General features: G+C 38.2%; 1 protein-coding gene across 6 annotated transcripts in view; it reads right to left on the reverse strand.

The window, feature by feature from the left end:
- Positions 1–19,640, reverse strand: part of LOC103507287 — a 45,373-nt gene that overhangs the window by 12,541 nt on the left and 13,192 nt on the right. For 3 of the 6 annotated variants that reach the window (XM_026822188.1, XM_026822187.1, XM_017443253.2), the window contains exons 3-7: positions 3,971–4,062; positions 3,403–3,536; positions 2,507–2,658; positions 1,485–1,716; positions 11–270 (exon numbers count right to left, since the gene is read on the reverse strand). In XM_026822188.1, coding sequence (XP_026677989.1) covers positions 11–270; positions 1,485–1,716; positions 2,507–2,658; positions 3,403–3,536; positions 3,971–4,062 — 870 coding nt within the window. Of the gene's footprint in view, positions 1–10; positions 271–1,484; positions 1,717–2,506; positions 2,659–3,402; positions 3,537–3,970; positions 4,063–4,369; positions 4,533–12,775; positions 13,105–13,631; positions 13,651–19,640 lie in introns of those variants that run through there. The other 3 variants (XM_026822189.1, XM_026822190.1, XM_026822191.1) reach the window with 3 other exon arrangements.

A 19,640-nucleotide genomic window follows, 5' to 3' on the forward strand; every position in this document is an offset into this window, starting at 1 on the left:
CGGGCCGGTGAGTTCCCGTGAGACCTCTGTTTCAAAAATGAGCTCTGCAGAAACGTTCTCTGCAGATCATTTTCACTTCTACTCATTCTTCGGGACATCAGGAGGGAGCGGGAGGGAGGGGTGGCAGGCGGGGTGGTAGGGATGGGAGGGAGAGGCGATGTGAGAAGACGAGTGGAAGACAGAGATCTCTGGCATTGGATGAGGGCCTCATAGAGGTCGAAGCCTTGCAGGCAGAAGAATCGGAGCTCGCCCATGCCTTTGGGAAACTCACTGCAACAAAATTAACATACAAAGTTAGTTATTTGTGGGCTTCTCTGCTTGATCGGTGTAGTTGAAACACCTATGTTTATCAATCCAATAAGTAACATATCCCTCATCACATCTAAAGAATCGGAGCTCGCCCATGCCTTTGGGAAACTCACTGCAACAAAATTAACATACAAAGTTATTTGTGGGCTTCTCTGCTTGATCGGTGTAGTTGAAACACCTATGTTTATCAATCCAATAAGTAACATATCCCTCATCACATCTTGTACAAAGTTAGTTATTTGTGGGCTTCTCTGCTTGATCGGTGTAGTTGAAACACCTATGTTTATCAATCCAATAAGTAGGTAACATATCCCTCATCACATCTCCCGCTGTTGCTGTAGAGAGCTGGAGACACAATGTTTGTTAGTTTAGGAGGCTAGGTGGTTTCCAAGCTTAGACAACAGACCGACGAAAATTTCAATTTCTCTGCTTGATCGGTGTAGTTGAAACACCTATGTTTATCAATCCAATAAGTAACATATCCCTCATCACATCTCCCGCTGTTGCTGTAGAGAGCTGGAGACACAATGTTTGTTAGTTCAGGAGGCTAGGTGGTTTCCAAGCTTAGACAACAGACCGACGAAAATTTCAATTTCTGAACGGAAAAAGAACATTCGATTTTCGAGCAAGTTATACCTAAAGTTCGAGTACAACTAAGTGGTTATCGATGTCACTTACCTACTTTAATGTTAAGAAAATGATGCAAAAAAATCTTCAGTCACCTACCAGTTGGTTTTAATGGTAACAGTCCTCTGGAAATCCTCGGTGCATTCTGACTGGAAGATCTGGAGTGTAGAGAGCTGGAGACACAATGTTTGTTAGTTTAGGAGGCTAGGTGGTTTCCAAGCTTAGACAACAGACCGACGAAAATTTCAATTTCTGAACGGACAAAGAACATTCGATTTTCGACCAAGTTATACTTAAAGTTCGAGTACAACTAAGTGGTTATCGATGTCATTTACCTACTTTAATGTTAAGAAAATGACGCAAAAAAATCTTCAGTCACCTACCAGTTGGTTTTAATGGTAACAGTCCTCTGGAAATCCTCGGTGCATTCTGACTGGAAGATCTGGAGCAAGTTATACCTAAAGTTCGAGTACAACTAAGTGGTTATCGATGTCACTTACCTACTTTAATGTTAAGAAAATGACGCAAAGAAATCTTCAGTCACCTACCAGTTGGTTTTGATGGTAACAGTCCTCTGGAAATCCTCGGTGCATTCTGACTGGAAGATCTGGATCTTCTGCAGATGGTTCCAATGCCATGACACTTTGACTTGGTTCGTATGTGGATCTCGAATAATCAGCTGATGGTTCTTGTTAGACAAATTTCCGTACAGGCCGGAAAATCCTGCAGCTCTCGAAAACTCGTTGTCAATGAGAGACACGGCAAATTCGTTCTCTGCAACTAAACATGAGAAGGAATAGAATTCTTGAGAACAAAATTACAGTGCATGGTGTGGTCAGGTATTTCGGTTTTATCGGGTTGAGTTTCAAGAAGCAGAGGCAATAACCTTTCTCTCGGGATTACAGGACTCGATTCAAGTCGAGTTTCAGGCCGACCACCTAGGTGTATCAGACGGTCTGAGCGGTTAGCATAAAGCTTTGTAAATGCTTAGTCTACGCCGTCGATCGATGAGGTGAAGACGTAAATCTTTGTTGTCAAGGCAGTGTACGGTCTCAGTCGACTATGTGTGGACACTACACAGCTTAAGAATTCTAAAATGTGATGATGACTACTTCAAACACCAGTGAGCAAAGACCTTTACCGCCTTTAGACCAGACATTACCTTGATGGATCGGAGGTCGCAGGATGTCCCTCGGTCTGAGCGGTTAGCATAAAGCTTTGTAAATGCTTAGTCTACGCCGTCGATCGATGAGGTGAAGACGTGAATCTTTGTTGTCAAGGCAGTGTACGGTTTCAGTCGACTATGTGCGTGGACACTACACAGCTTAAGAGTTCTAAAATGTGCTGACTACTTCAAACACCAGTGAGCAAAGACCTTTACCGCCTTTAGACCAGACATTACCTTGATGGATCGGAGGTCGCAGGATGTCCCTCATGCTGCCCATCCACTTTTGTGTCTCCGTCTCCGAGTGTCCGGCTAAATAGACGGAAGCCCTTCGACTACTCCATGTGATGACTACTTCAAACACCAGTGAGCAAAGACCTTTACCGCCTTTAGACCAGACATTACCTTGATGGATCGGAGGACGCAGGATGTCCCTCATGCTGCCCATCCACTTTTGTGTCTCCGTCTCCGAGTGTCCGGCTAAATAGACGGAAGCCCTTCGACTACTCCTCTTGGAATCAGAATACTGGAAGATACCGAACGCGTATGGCTTCGACCTACAACATCAAATCATCCGAAGAGGAGAAATATTAACCTCAAATAACGTACCACTGGTTTACCTATAAGATTTATTACTTATTATTTCGTTATCGTACGTAAAGTCCGGAATACACTCACTACGACATGTTTTCCAACTTTTGGTCCTTCGTCTTTCTCTCTAATCCTAATATCTTTTCGACATATCGTATGGTGTACGCGATATCTGCGCAAATTTCAGGTCGAAACGAAGAAAATTTTGCGCTACCATCATGTACACGCGCAACGACGAAAGATCTTTTCGCAGGATTCTCACTTGGTGAGAATTATCTCAATGTCGGTGAATTGCGGACATCCGACCCAAAAGACCGTTTTTCCACCTTCATGACCGCGTACCACTGGTTTACCTATAAGATTTATTATTATTTCGTTATCGTACGTAAAGTCCGGAATGCACTCGCTACGACATGTTTTCCAACTTTTGGTCCTTCGTCTTTCTCTCTAATCCTAATAGTTTTTCGACATATCGTTTGGTGTACGCGATATCTGCGCAAATTTCAGGTCTAAACGAAGAAAATTTTGCGCTAACATCATGTACATGCGCAACGACGAAAGATCTTTTCGCAGGATTCTCACTTGGTGAGCTCTTCCACCCAACCAAAATTAAAATTATCTCCATGTCGGTGAATTGCGGACATCCGACCCAAAAGATCGTTTTCCCACCTTCATGACCGACTGTTTTCTTACCTTCATATCTTTCTTACCTGGATTCGGTCCTACATATCACAGTGTCATGGGGAACTTGGATTTGGTGAGTGATTTGTCCTCTGGCTGATCCTATTTGTATTTCTAGATGAGCACCACTCCTTCTGATCATGCACCACTGGGTTTTCCATGTCTGAAGATCAAATTAGAATACTTGAAAATTATTTTGAACAAGAGATTGTTCCAAATTGGGGTGATACTTTCACAAGTTCCTTTTTTAAAAGAGGTTTGATAGAGGGAACTGTAACTCCCAAGGTTTTATTGTCCCGAAAGCGAAGGGAGAAGAAAGACAGGATAGGAGAAAGCCTGCCGTTCCGAGACCAAACTTTAACTGTTTAGGGATAAAAGATTGAAAGAGGTTTGATAGAGGGAACTGTAACTCCCAAGGTTTTACTGTCCCGAAAGCGAAGGGAGAAGAAAGACAGGATAGGAGAAAGCCTGCCGTTCCGAGACCAAACTTTAACTGTTTAGGGATAAAAGATAAGATCGAACTTTAACTATTTAGGGATAAAATCTAAAACCAAATGTGTTAAAGAAATAAGCAAGAGGGGGGAGGGGGGAGTTTACCTTCCATGGTCCAAAAGGTCTGTTTTTCGAAGGAACCTTGGCATCTAAAAATCCGCTAAGATATAATCCAGCCATGGCATGCTTCCGTCTCACTGAAACAGAAATGAAACCGTTTCTGTTAGCTTTGGGTATCCAGGTAATTAATCCCAAAATTAAACACGAGTTAAACATTAAACCACATTAGTTTAATTAGAAACATGGAAAGTCATCATGATTGACTGCATTTTTTCCCGCATTAAAAAAACCCTTAGTAAGTAAAAGTATAAAAAGAAAGCTATTTCCTTAACCTTTTGTCCGTTTGTCACTATCCACAACAGGAATAGTGATTGACTGCATTTTTTCCCGTATTAAAAAAACCCTTAGTAAGTAAAAGTATAAAAAGAAAGCTATTTCCTTAACCTTTTGTCCGTTTGTCACTATCCACAACAGGAATATTCATTTTCTTAATTTTTCACGTCACTCAATGCATAATTATGTAAGTAGGTACATAAATTATTTTACATTATTTTTAAATAAATTGTTTTACATTAGCGTCTAGGTATCCAACATAATTAAGTCTTCTAAAAATAAATGGACATCTAACTTTCAATTAATTAAAAAGATAAAACAAATACAAGAGTCTAGAATTAATTTTTCGAGTACATTAAAGTTTTTTTTATGTAAACCGAAAGGCTATTAGAATATATGAAAACCGAAAGGCGAAATAGAATTTTGTAAAAAGATACTAATTTGTTTAGGCGATATTATTCTAATGCTTGAGAACAAAATTACAGTGCATGGTGTGGTCAGGTATTTCGGTTTTATCGGGTTGAGTTTCAAGAAGAGGCAATAACCTTTCTCTCGGGATTACAGGACTCGATTCAAGTCAAGTTTCAGGCCGACCACCTAAGTGTGTCAGACGGTCTGAGCGGTTAGCATAAAGCTTTGTAAATGCTTAGTCTACGCCGTCGATCGATGAGGTGAAGACGTGAATCTTTGTTGTCAAGGCAGTGTACGGTTTCAGTCGACTATGTGCGTGGACACTACACAGCTTAAGAGTTCTAAAATGTGCTGACTACTTCAAACACCAGTGAGCAAAGACCTTTACCGCCTTTAGACCAGACATTACCTTGATGGATCGGAGGTCGCAGGATGTCCCTCATGCTGCCCATCCACTTTTGTGTCTCCGTCTCCGAGTGTCCGGCTAAATAGACGGAAGCCCTTCGACTACTCCTCTTGGAATCAGAATACTGGAAGATACCGAACGCGTATGGCTTCGACCTACAACATCAAATCATCCGAAGAGGAGAAATATTAACCTCAAATAGCGTACCACTGGTTTACCTATAAGATTTATTATTATTTCGTTATCGTACGTAAAGTCCGGAATACTCATGACCACCCTTTCGATGGTCCTACTGTGATGAGCGATAACCAATTGACCACTGAATAGTCCACAAAGATCATTGGTCGAATCCAATAAGTTCGAGACATCTCTTTCACTTACCGCCACTGGTCCGATCGATGATATGGGTACCTAAGACCTTACTCTTGATTACCTACCTACTTTGAAGAAGCAAAAAAAATATAAAACAAAATCCTCAATGTCATCATTTCGTCATTTAGAAGAGAACAAAATAACACGAAATTTGCGTATTCTCAAGACCTCAGGCTGTGAGATGACGCTGTTGTTAAAATGTAACCGAAGAGAACAGTAAAATACGCTCCAAGACGATGCTGTTTGGAACCTAATAGAATTAAAGCGGATTTTTTTTTCTTTGGTGTAACCAAGGAGGAAAAACCCGATTAATCAAATTTCATCAAAGCTAACCAAAATTGAATATCCAAATTTTCTCCAGCGGCCCAATAACCAGATTAAGGACAAAGACTAGACGGCCGTTTTGGACTTATGTACAAAATTTTACATAAATATCCACAGGTTTTTCTGGAATGTCACAGAGACGGCAGTTTTGCAATGTTGCATCCGAATCATCACCGTTCCCAAATGAAGTTTGTCAAAGAACCTATCCATTATCCATGTCACATCAGCTTTTACTAACCAAAACCTCGACACCAATAAAATTATTTTAGCAAATAAGACTGCCATTGTAGTTCATTAGGTAGGTATAGTTCAAAGAACTTTGGTCCTTTTTTTCGCTCATCGCAAAAAACCGTATTCCAGTTTTGCTCGTAGGTACCTTCCATTGTGAAGGTTTTGAAGATTCCCTCTCACATTTGGCGAGATAAATTTTTGCAATCCGTCCTCGAAAACACATTGTATTCTGAGATTTACAAACGGAATGAGACAAAAAATGCAGGCTAATCTGGCTAATTTAATTAGCTGTCATATATATCCTGTTTTAATCTAACATACCGAGTGTTTCGGAAGCTCTTTGTGACTTACTATATCTTAGAGTTACCGTCAAAAGCCTTGTGCAGTGGTTCTCAGGACACCCTGTATAAATGCAAACATAGATATGGGGTCAAACATATAAATCTTCCTGATAACATCAGTTTACTGTTCTGAGATCAACCAGGTGTGATACAGAAGTGCTATATGGGACACGGCCAATGTCCTCTGTTAGTTCTATACTGTCACCGATGTGTTAAAATTACATTCCATTAAATATAAATGGGGGGTCTTTTCTGGCGAAATTCCTGTGTGCGGAGTCCAGTATGTAGGACCATTACACCCAATTCTGGGTGCTTTCACTGTTCTCCTTCAAACATTGCTGTGTCTTTTATGAAGTTCAGCAACGTTTTAATCGTTTTTTTATTTTTCGCGTTAAAAATAAGTTTGACCAAGGTTGGCAAGATTTAAATGTTTGGTTCAGTAAAACTCATAAAGTTACATTATTTTATTTTTCGCGTTAAAAATAAGTTTGACCAAGGTTGGCAAGATTTAAATGTTTGGTTCAGTAAAACTCATAAAGTTACATTACTTTCCTTTCTATATAGGTAGGATAAGGAAAGTAAAAATTAGAATTCACTTCGTTCAGTGAGAATATCTACATGGGTCTCTATCAGAGCTAGAACGTGACTGACATGTGGCATTCTCTGCCACCCAACCTCTATGTCCTTCACAGTATATATAATGGTTATGATTATTTACCTGTGGTATTGGGAATTGTGGGAGTACCAGGCTACCGGGTATAGATATACTTAATTAACTATTACTATTGTTATTTACCCAGGCACCTGTATCATTCCGACTAAGTATGGACATAACAATAAGTTCTTCATACGTGCTACTGTGGGAAATGTTTCAGGGAAAATGTAAGACCTGTACATTGGAAGTGTAGTGGCTTTTAATAGCCCGGAGTCCCGCAATACCTCCTGAAAATCTAAACCTATGATTTTTTAAAGAGGTTTGACAGAGGGAACTTAACGGCTAAGGTCCTACCCGAAGTAGAAGAAATAAGGAAGGCAGGATAGGAGAAAGCCAAAGCCGTTCCGAAAACGAACCTTATCCCTTCAGGATAAAATCCGCCCCGGGCGGGAATCGAACTCGCGGCCTAGCGCCCACAAGACAGACGCGCTACCAATCAAGCTATCTAGGTTGGCAAGTGGCTATGGCTAGGAATACATTAATTTATTGTAAGATGGTATGATATGAATTAAGAACTGTATTTACCTACATACAAACCTAAGGTAGGCGTTCAATACCTATAGGTATGTACCTATGTACGTTCGGAGCTACAGACTGGCGTATTTCTTTTTCCCAGAGTTCCTACGAACCCGCGTCTAACCATAGCCAATTGTTTTTACGAATTCGTAAAAATCATAAACTCTCCTTGATGTGAAAATAATCGCTCTGTGAGAAGAGCGCATAGATTGAGATATGACATCAGCGAACAAAACTAATTACCTATTAGGTAAGTACCTACGAAAAACGAATTTTACTTCAAATTCTTCAAAAGTCAAAGGTTGTGAGGTCTTGACAAACAGAAAATAAAATTACAAGTCAAAAATAAACAAAGAATTTATGGTGGGAAAGGGACGTTTTATGAAAAATAAAATCCCATCCCCCTACTGTTGTCATGGGATTTTTCTCGAAAAATCTCGTCCTCAACACGCTCCCCTGTGCTAGATCCCCTATGTACGTTCGGACTTCGGAGCTTCAGACTGGCGTATTTCTTTTTCCCAGAGTTCCTACGAACCCGCGTCTAACCATAGCCAATTGTTTTTACGAATTCGTGAAAATCATAAACTCTCCTTGATGTGAAAATAATCGCTCTGTGAGAAGAGCGCATAGATTGAGATATGACATCAGCGAAAAATAACGATGAGCGTTATATTGGGCATATCACAATCCTGACACTTCGGTGTGTTATGCTGATTAACTTGTAGCTAGGTATTGTACAGGGTGTCCCATGATTTAATTTGGTCAATAATTTTTGTTTAATGGACATTTAACATCAATGAGATTGGAAAAATATTGGACATTTTGCTTGGGCAGTTGGACACATATCGTTCCGGGAAGTTTATAACAGATCTAGTTTTTTTTCCAAAATTAATAAGCGCGTCAGCGCTCCGCCACGCCAAGTCAAAATTTGACAGCACTACCAAGAGATATTATACGCCACAGAAAAAGTAGCCGGGTTCAGGTAGTTGTAGACATAAGAAATACCCTAACCACGTATGTATTGGTAATTGATCAGAGCGAACTTGGGCCTGTAAGGACCCTAAAGGACCTGATCGTGCTGGCATCACAAGATTCTCAAGAATCAAAATATTCTAAGAGTACCTATGTATGTACCTACAGCTTTTATTATTTACGAGAATAAGTAGGTACCCTCAAATTCTTGATTGTAATAAGTAATACCTTCCCCTTCCAGACTAATGAGCTATACCTTCCTGGATCCCTTTTATTCTTATACCTAGACTACCTACATACCTATAAGTAATACCTTCCCCTTCCAGACTAATGAGCTATACCTTCCTGGATCCCTTTTATTCTTATACCTAGACTACCTACATACCTAAAGGAAAACGTAGATCCTTGACAAATGAAGTGTGCCTTCCTGAAGGCATGTGATGTGTTCCAGACTGTTCCAGTCCACTCGACCCTACTGTTTGTTTACACACAGGAAATTCTCTTACATGCTGAATATTTATACCAGTGGACCCTTAGCTTAATGTAATCCCGGCTTAACTGAAAGACCTAAAAGATACAAGGGTTGGCAAACCAACATTATCCTGTCTTGTTCTTGCGAATGGCTTACCTTTTCTTCAATAATGAGTGAGTTGAGCTTATCACGAAGTAGTCTCCTATCAATGGAGTCGTAATCGTTGAGAGATTCTGGTTCACTACAGCCGGGTGTTGACATGAACACCCCCGGACTGGCTAGCTGTAAGCTGGAGACACTCTGGAAACAAAAGTCATCATCCAATGAGGAACAATATTCGAAAACTTGCTTTGGAACAATACCTATTGGAAATTTTGCTTTTGCAGATGGACACGGTATGATGTAGATTGAACAATTCAACATAACGTTCCAGGAAGTTCATAACAAGTCTAGTTTCCCCAAAATGAGAAATACCCTAACCATCACGTATTGGTGTTTGATCAGAGCGAACTTGGGTTTGTTAAGATGTGTCCACACATGGTCGACAGTCGTCGATAGACGAGGCGAATTTATGTTGTCGAGGCAGTGTGGACGGTTCAGTCGACCGACAGCCGTCAACCATGTGTGGACACAGCTTGAGAACCCTAAAAGACCTGATGCTGGCATCACAAGGGTCAAAATCAGCTAACGCCTCGTATGACATTGGCAATTAAAAACATGTTAGCAAGAATCAATCAGTGAGCACACGATTTTGAATTCAACAAGACGTCAATAAAAAATTCACAATTGAACAATGCAATGTCTCAATGACATAACTACGGAATACTGATAGCTCGGACAAGGTAGGTCGTAGGTGTACCCTTAAGTCAACAGATTGGGCCAAATTTAAAACATGTAGAAGCTATATGTATTATGTACCTACCTGATTTGAATGGAAAATATAAAATGTCGAACTCATCACCACCCTTTCGATGGTCCTACTGTGATGAGCGATAACGAATTGACCACTGAATCACTGAAAAGGTGAAAAGTCCACAAAGATCATTGGTCGAATCCAATAAGTTTGAGACATCTCTTTCACTTACCGCCACTGGTCCGATCGATGATATGGGTACCTAAGACCTTACTCTTGATTACCTACCTACTTTGAAGAAGCAAAAAAAATATAAAACAAAATCCTCAATGTCATCATTTCGTCATTTAGAAGAGAACAAAATAACACGAAATTTGCGTATTCTCAAGACCTCAGGCTGTGAGATGACGCTGTTGTTAAAATGTAACCGAAGAGAACAGTAAAATACGATCCAAGACGATGCTGTTTGGAACCTAATAGAATTAAAGCGGATTTTTTTTTCTTTGGTGTAACCGAAGAGAACAGTAAAATACGATCCAAGACGATGCTGTTTGGAACCTAATAGAATTAAAGCGGATTTTTTTTTCTTTGGTGTAACCAAGGAGGAAAAACCCGATTAATCAAATTTCATCAAAGCTAACCAAAATTGAATATCCAAATTTTCTCCAGCGGCCCAATAACCAGGTTAAGGACAAAGACTAGACGGCCGCTTTGGATTAGTGTACAAAATTTTACATAAATATACACAGGTTTTTCTGGAATGTCACAGAGACGGCAGTTTTGCAATGTTGCATCCGAATCATCATGCACCGTTCCCAAATGAAGTTTGTCAAAGAACCTATCCATTATCCATGTCACATCAGCTTTTACTAACCGAAACCTCGACACCAATAAAATTATTTTAGCAAATAAGACTGCCATTGTAGTTCATTAGGTAGGTATAGTTCAAAGAACTTTGGTCCTTTTTTTCGCTCATTGCAAAAAACCGTATTCCAGTTTTGCTCGTAGGTACCTTCCATTGTGAAGGCTTTGAAGTTGAAGATTCCCTCTCACATTTGGCGAGATAAATTTATGCAATCCGTCCTCGAAAACACATTGTATTCTGAGATTTACAAACGGAATGAGAAAAAATATACAGGCTAATCTGGCTAATTTAATTAGCTGTCATATATATCCAGTTTTAATCTAACATACCGAGTGTTTCGGAAGCTCTTTGTGACTTACCATATCTTAGAGCTACCGTCAAAAGCCTTGTGCAGTGGTTCTCAGGACACCCTGTATAAATGCAAACATAGATATGGGGTCAAACATATAAATCTTCCTGACATTTAACATCATTGTATTACTACAAAAGTGTTTAGTGATGGGCGTTTTACCCTCTATTCGTTGACAAGCTATAGCGGCCTACTTCCATTAACCTCACCCGGCCTGTCTGCGGCCGGGAAAAGTCATCAGCACGCGATGGCCCATATGGTCCCCCATCCGGATATTAATCACGTGCAACGTTGCTTAACTTCAGTGGTCTATTGAGAACTAGTGCTTTTATTCTGCTATTACCGCTGGGGGCCAAAAATAGAATAGAGAGGGAACAAAGACCCCAAGTTTTAATTGAAGCAGATAATTTTCTTGGCAGTGCAACAATACCAATCAAATACCTATACCTAAAGGCACTTTTGGCCAGCCTAGTTAGCTTGGTTTGTGGTACGTCTGCTTTGTAAGCGCTAGGCCGCGGGTTCGATTCCTGCCCGGGGCGGATTTTATCCTGATGGGATCATGTTCGTTCTCGGAACGGCTGGCTTTCCTCCTATCATGTCTTTCTTCTCTCCGATTTCGGGACGATAAGACCCTAGCAGTTACAGTTCCCTCTGTCAAACCTTAAAAAAAAGGACTTTTCAGTCAGGCTGGTAGAATAAACAAGGTATAATCTATTCTATTCCGTCCCACCTAGGTATGTACCTGTTCTTCTAGTTCATAGCTATAAATTTACCTTTAACCTATTGACAGATGCTAGTTTACATCAAGGGAAATCCCAAGTACCATTACCAGCGATCACATGCCTTGTATTGTAAACATTATTTCATATCTATAGGTAATCTAAAGATTATTCTATCTCTCAAACATGATGATACCTACTTATAATACAACCATTAGTCACAAGAATAGCATGTTATTCAAACAATTATATGAAAATATACCTATGCTTTGCTAAGGTTCTCTTTTTGCCTGCATAAACAAGGTGTTTAAAAATTGAAGTATTTAGCCATACCTATATACTAGGCATCCTCGTATAATATCAATATTATTTCCCACTACATTCCATCTCTATCAGTCAATCTATTTTTCGTCCCAATGATAAGGAATTTTTCTCACATGTTGTTGTGGTAATATTGTTAGAATAGTTCTGGTATATCATCTATCAACGGCATACATCGATCATTGTTTACAAGTAGTAGGTAAAAGCCAAATTTGCTGATCAGCACCTATGAATAATATAATCTACCTCTAAATACTTATCGTTAAAGAATTTATTCGAACCAAATTTTAATTATAAAAATAATTATATAGTCAAAAGTGAGTTATCAATCTAATATTAAGGTATGCTACCTGGTAACTCCCTTGGAATTCTTAGAAAAATTAATTAATAAAATATTAATCAACACATTGATTTCGATTGAAATTTAAATGAAGTTTGGACAAACAGACTATGATTGATGATCTGTTATGTTATTGGTTATTTATTTATGACTTAATTATTAGGTACTTTAAATACCTATCTGTCTATACTCTATAATTAGACCGATAATATGTCTACCTACTACTACTACATACCTACGTATTTGACAATGAAACGTGCCCATATAGAAGTAAATACATAAATAATAATTAATTATTTTTTTTACTTACCACAGCCGAAAAATGTCGAATAAATAGAACTCAAATTTGGCATCAATAACTTCAAATGTTGATCTTATTCTAAGCGAAATGTACCTACGTATAGGTAAGCGGGTGGGTTCATAGGATCACAGGGTCCTTTTTGTAATGAATATCACCACAGTATGTCCAGATTGTCCAGTTTAATTTTCGTTTAGTTTGGTTATGTGTAGGTTATTATTTATTAATAGGTATAGATACTAGATACCCACATTAGGTAAATATCTATATTTAAATTACTTAGTATAGGGATCAACACACCTATGCGATTTTGTGAATTGGTTAATGAGGCTATTTACAGCTATTATATTAATTACCTACTTAATTAATCAGAAACCAAAATTAGGGAGGTTGGTGTAAGTAGGTGTGTAGTGTTTGTCATACATATTTGGTACCTAATTAATATCTTTAGTATCTAGGTATTTTTATGTCGCTAGATATGTAGGTAGGTAGGTAGGTAGGTATATAATTATTTTACTAAACTTCAATCAACACTAAATTGATCATCGACAATATCAATACCTACATACGTATATGTATAGACATGATTAATTTATTGTTAATTGATGTTATTGCTTTTAGTGGGTGATATTTTTTTGGTTATGGTGGAAATATGAATGAATACAAAATTAGGTAGCTACTCGTATTTATTTCTTTGATGACTCAGCACGTGAATTATATCTATACCCATCTACATGCCCTATATTTTTCTCAGATACATTATCTTCTGATGAACGACCTTGTTAATTCGATAAGTATTTTACTGTAAAATTTCAAGATGAATTGTTAATCAAAAGTTCAGGTTAGAAATGAGAGCGTCAGATTTTACCTGGACGTTGTTTGATGATCTGAAATCAATAGAAGGCACAGGTTTGAAAGAGAAATCATAATAAATCCAGCTCGAAACAATGGTTGTAAAGACAATCGACCGAGATGAATGGCATTATAGCCAATGATACAACTAAACTAGATGACTTGTACTTGTAGTGTGTGACTTGAAATAAATAAACCTGTGATTAGTTCTCACAAACAGTTCAAAGCCTTGTTTAGGAAATGGTCACACTTACTGAGACGGTAAAGTTGTCATGTGATCAGTATCTTGTTTGCAAGTATACCTACTACTTATTTGATCTTTAGAAATAGATAGGTCAGTACCTATTACCTAGAGTGATTTCTACGTTCTGTAATCCCAAAATTTATTATACCTACATTTTTTTCATTTGACCTTTTTGTAGGAGTCAATACCGAGTTTTAGGAGGTAAAACATAACCAGAGGACATCCAATTCTGTACCTCTCAACGTGTGTGGCGTTCCTAATATCCTAATACTTATACATAAATAATACATACTTATAGATAATTACTAATGAGGTAAGTAACGCGTATTTCTAAGAACTCCCTCGTGAGATGTTGAATCTAATGTGTCCTCAGCCTTATTACCTATCTGTCAACAGATTCTCTATACTTGATGCTCTGATTGATAAATTCGTGTCGCTGCATATCCATTTGGTTTTTACCAAATACTCTATGATTTCTTTAAAGAGGTTTGACTGAGGGAACTTAACGACTAAGGTCCTACCCGAAGTAGAAGAAAGAAGGAAGGCAGGATAGGAGAAAGCCAGCCGTTCCGAAAACGAACCTTATCCCTTCAGGATAAAATCCGCCTCGGGTGGGAATCGAACTCGCGGCCTAGCGCCCACAAGACAGACGCGCTACCAATCAAGCTATCTAGGCTGGCAAGTGGCTATGGCTAGGAATACTTTTATTGTAAGATGGTATGATATGAATTAAGAACTGTATTTACCTACGTACAAACCTAAGGTAGGCGTTCAATACCTATTAGGTACCTATGTACGGGATCTGGCACAGGGGAGCGTGTTGAGGACGAGGTTTTTGTGGGAATTTTGCTATAAATCCCACCATTAAAAAAAATACCCTGAGGACGAGTGAAATTACATGGGATTTTTATTGCCGTCCTCTAACAAACATAAATAGGTACCTACTACCAAACTTTAACCGAAGATGTAAATATGTAATCTAAGTTTCGATTTTTTTTTTTTTTTTTTTACATGGGAAAAAGTGTGGTAATGGACGATTTCGACCGTAAAATCTCCAATTAAAGTTTAGTAAAATGCACCCATTGCTTACACTGTTTACTCAGGTCTTAGGTAGTTTTGGTAGATACATAATTACATATTATTTACACTTGTATCGTCGTAAGATAAGAGCCAGCCTAGGCGGCGGAAAATCTCCAATTAAAGTCTAGTAAAATATGCACCCAGTTTACACTGTTTACTCAGGTCTTAGGTAGTATTAGGTAGGTACATATTATTTACACTCTGTATCGTCGTAAGGGCCAGCTGTTAGCGCGTTGTACTAGCACTCTGCACCTCCTAGGTCATGGGTTCGATTCCAACCCTGGGCAAATTTTTCTCAGAAGAAAAATTCGTTCTCAGAACAGCTATCCTCCTATCCTGTCATTCTCCTCTCTTCAATTTCGAGACGATAAGACCTCACTACCTTAGATGTTAAAGTTCCCTCTATCAAACCTCTGAAAAAAAAAAAAAAATATGAACGTTAGTCAGGGTTGCAAATTTTTGCTTTAAATTACAATCCTTGGTACCTTCCTCTAATCTAATAGACCAAATTGGTCCATATGGTGCCAACATAATTGTTTCATATCGTCTCTTTTTCTTGATAATAATTATAAAAGGGTAGGATGGTTGTAGACTGTGGTTTTGAGCCCTAAGTAAAGAGGAGGAACTAATAATATAATTATTGGAAATGGAAACATAAATAAATTGGACAACATAAATTGGAAACATAAATTGGAAATGAAAACATAAATAAATATAGGTATTTTTAAACACATTAAGGATCTATTAAGAAAGGTTTTGTTATGTATAAAAAATAGTAATAAGATTTAGAGAAGTAACTGAAAAATATGGAGATAGAAGTCCAACTTAGAAATTGAAAAATACAGAGAAAAAATAGAAGAGAAATAAGTGATGTTTGTCATTCAAAAATACACAGATGGACCAGTATTCAAAGGGAATACATCTAAGAATTTATTGTAATCAAGAAAATAGACACATCACAAGATAATATTATACTATTATACTTCCCATGGATTTCACCACTTAAAATGCTCAATCTAAGACTATCATACTGAACATTATGAATGTATTTGTAAAATTGTGTAATCTTCCTATCACAGAAAGGTATCATTTAAACTTACATTTAGAATCAGAGACTTCCCTCACAAAATTTATTTCAACTTTAATAAAAGACAATAAATACAGAGGAGCTGTATTTATTGTCTTTTATTGACAAATAAAAATAAAAAGTTAGTCAACTTAAGTATGTATTATTTGTAAAAAAAGGAAACTTTTGCACAGAATATAGTAGATTGTTCATATTAAAATTCAGACCCAAAAATGAAATTTAGACTTTCGGCCCTGATGGCCTCTGGAGCTGGAGCTCAAAATGGATATTTCAAAATTTTATTTTTAGGACTGAATTTCAAAATGAATAATTAGTGGGACCTATTTGAAGCATAAATCACCAATCAATATGAGTTTTCCATTTTTGTTGCTTCCCCTATGTGTGAGAGAACAAGTAGGCCATAATGCCGGCCTTGGTTGTTGGATTGAGCTCAAACAGTACTACATTCTTTAAGACCTTTGATATGATGTATCACAAGGGGCTTTTGAGAGAGATAAGAGTAGGTCAATTGTTCTTCAGTTTTTTTTTCCATTTGAAAAATTCACAGTGGTTGTTGAACTCTTTGAACTGACAAGATTGAATAGAAGACGACTGATGCATTTCAACCATTATGGTCTATCAAATCAATTTGAGTGGAAAACAGGATAGAGCAGCCAGAGAAATTACAGGGATGTTTGTTTTTCTTCAAGGATACACTTTGACAAGAATTGGAGTGTCTTTTGGGGTTGTCCTTTCTTGAAAAAGATTTCCCACATTCATTGCAAGTGAATTTACTCACAGTTTCATCAGAGGGAGGCTTCATAGAACAAAGCTTGTGATGTCAACTCAGATTTGACACCTCCATTAGCTTTCCACAGAACTCACACAGCTTGATCTTCCTTGAACTGATCTCGTACCAACACAGACACACGTTAGATATCTCAAACAAGGCAATCTAGCAGGGACTATAGAGACACTGACTACTGACTTGATGACAGTAGACAAAAAAGAGTAGGTACTTTATAGTAGGTAACAACAGAAACACTCTACGATTACTTAACATAGGAAGCAAAATACAAAATTTGTCGGAAATGTCTGAAGTGTTGTAAGTGTTGTAAGTGTATGATCAGTGTGCGCGCTGCTTAACGCGTGTTTCTAAGAACTCCCTCGTGAGATGTTGAATCTAATCCTAATGTGTCCTCAGCCTTATTATCTATCAACAGATTCTCTATACCTATACTTGATGCTCTGATTGATAAATTCGTGTCGCTGCATAACCATTTGGTTTTTACCAAATACGTGTTTATCGTTCTCTGCCTCGGAATGGGTGTGTGTGTGTGTTAGTTCTGTGGTGTGTGTGTGTGTGTGTCTGTGCGTGATTGTGTGTGTGTGATTGTGTGTGTGGGATGGGTGGGTGTGTGTGTTAGTTCTGTGGTGTGTGTGTGGGTGGGATTGTGTGTGGGTGGGTGTGGGTATGTGGGATGGGTGTGTGTTTGTGTGTGGGTGGGATGGGTGTACTGTTGTCTGAGGATTCTGGCAAAGTCATCTGAAAATGAATGTTCTTCATTAGGTACTTAGGTACCACAATGTAGGTAGGTATCTTTCCATGGTTAACTAACAAGGTCCCTTGGCAAAAAAAGTTAATGACAGAGAATATTTTACTTAAAAACTCATAATAGATCATTTAGGAGTAATGTAAATAGAATAACTCCAAAAACAAACCTAGAGATCCATTCAGTAGGGCATCAGCAAGCTGTGGGTTATTTTGTTTGAGCAAGGAAACTTTATGAGGATCCGGTTTTCCAGTCCAATTTTTTAAAAATTCCAGTCTACTTTTCCAAGATTTTCCACCCTATTCCCACTGCGCCGCAGCCGATTTTTTTTCCCCCAAGCAATGTTCTCAAGCCTGTTCAATTTCTTCAATCTTTTTTCATCCGACTAGGGAAAGGTCTTGAGTCCTCCATTTGCACCATTATGAGGATCAGCTAAGAGCAGCTGCTTTAGTTGAGCAGGATCTTCTCTTCTAGATGTATTGGATGTTGGCATTGAACTGGTGGATCCGTTTGAAGTCCCAGGAACTACAATACCACTAAAGTCTAGATTGGGCAGGGCAACTGTAAAAAAGAAACTGGCATTGAACTGGTGGATCCGTTTGAAGTCCCAGGAACTACAATACCACTAAAGTCTAGATTGGGCAGTGCAACTGTAAAAAAGAAAAGAAGAGCTTTTAAGGAGGGGGCAGGCATACCTATCTATCTCATTTAACAAGGCTATTGTTTTCTTTTGTTAGATTTCCTTATATCAGTCTCTGAAGAGAAGGAATAAGGGGTTTGTTATCATTTCAAGCTGCTACATCTTACATCTAATTACTATGAGTCACCCAATAACTATTGCAACATGATTAGCCCCAGTGTGATTATGGTAATGTTATTTTCACACATCTTACATCTAATTACTATGAGTCACCCAATAACTATTGCAACATGATTAGCCCCAGTGTGATTATGGTAATGTTATTTTCACAGGTACATCTTACATCTAATTACTATGAGTCACCCAATAACTATTGCAACATGATTAGCCCCAGTGTGATTATGGTAATGTTATTTTCACACAATATAGAATAAAATAACAGCGCCGCAGGCGAAATTTTTGAACATTTTGGTCTAAAATCTTCAGAACTTTAGTCTCATCGAAATCCTAATCTTCAGCTCCGCAGGAGAATTTTTTTAAAAAGCACGAACCTGAAGTTTGTCATTATACAGTCTACACATTCACATATCCTGGGGGGATGAAGGTTAACACAAAAAAGGGGGAAATGAGCAGCGCAAACCTGAAGTTTGTCATTATACAGTCTACACATTCACATATCCTGGGGGGATGAAGGTTAACACAAAAAAGGGGGAAATGAGCAGCGCCGCAGGCGAAATTTTTGAAAATTGTGAGCTACAATATTTATAGAAAGCAGAATTAACGAAATTGAAATTTTTATGCCCACAAGCGAAAATTTTGGTCTCTAATTTTAAAAAAACTTAGGTATTAAAAACACAAAATTTAGGGCCGCAGGCGAATTTTTTGAAGATTTTGGTCTACAATAGTAAGAGAAGCAGACTTGTCAAAGGTGTAATCTTCAGGGCCGCAGGCGAAACTTTTCAGTAAGTATGTAACCTGTAGCTTGTCATGTGTCAGTTTTTTATGTAATTAAATACGTGTAAAAGACGAGTATAGTTATTCCCCCCAATACATTTCTATAGAACACAAAATGACAGCGCCGCAGGCGAAATTTTTTTCGAGAAAATTTAAGTAGCTCCTTCAAGGTTGCATACTTTTTTACTGCCCAACAAAGTCTTTTTCTCGTTTTATAGGCTTTGAAATATTCCCAAAACTTATTCATGAAGAGACAAAATTTCAGCGCCGCAGGCAAAATTTTTGAGAGATTATATGTTGCCCCTTCATGGTTGCATACTTTTTTTTTATTGAAATCTTTCTTTGTCTTTTTTAAGGCTTCGAAAAATTCCCTGACTTTTTTCGATTTTTGGCACTTTTTCGTAAAATTCCCTGACTTTTCCCTCACTTTTCCAGTCTCCATGAAATTCCCTGACTTTTCCCGGTTTTCCAGTCTGGTAGACACCCTG

Source organism: Diaphorina citri, unplaced genomic scaffold (assembly GCF_000475195.1).
Source record: "Diaphorina citri unplaced genomic scaffold, Diaci psyllid genome assembly version 1.1 scaffold303, whole genome shotgun sequence".
In the NCBI taxonomy this organism is placed as follows: Eukaryota; Metazoa; Arthropoda; class Insecta; order Hemiptera; family Psyllidae; genus Diaphorina; species Diaphorina citri.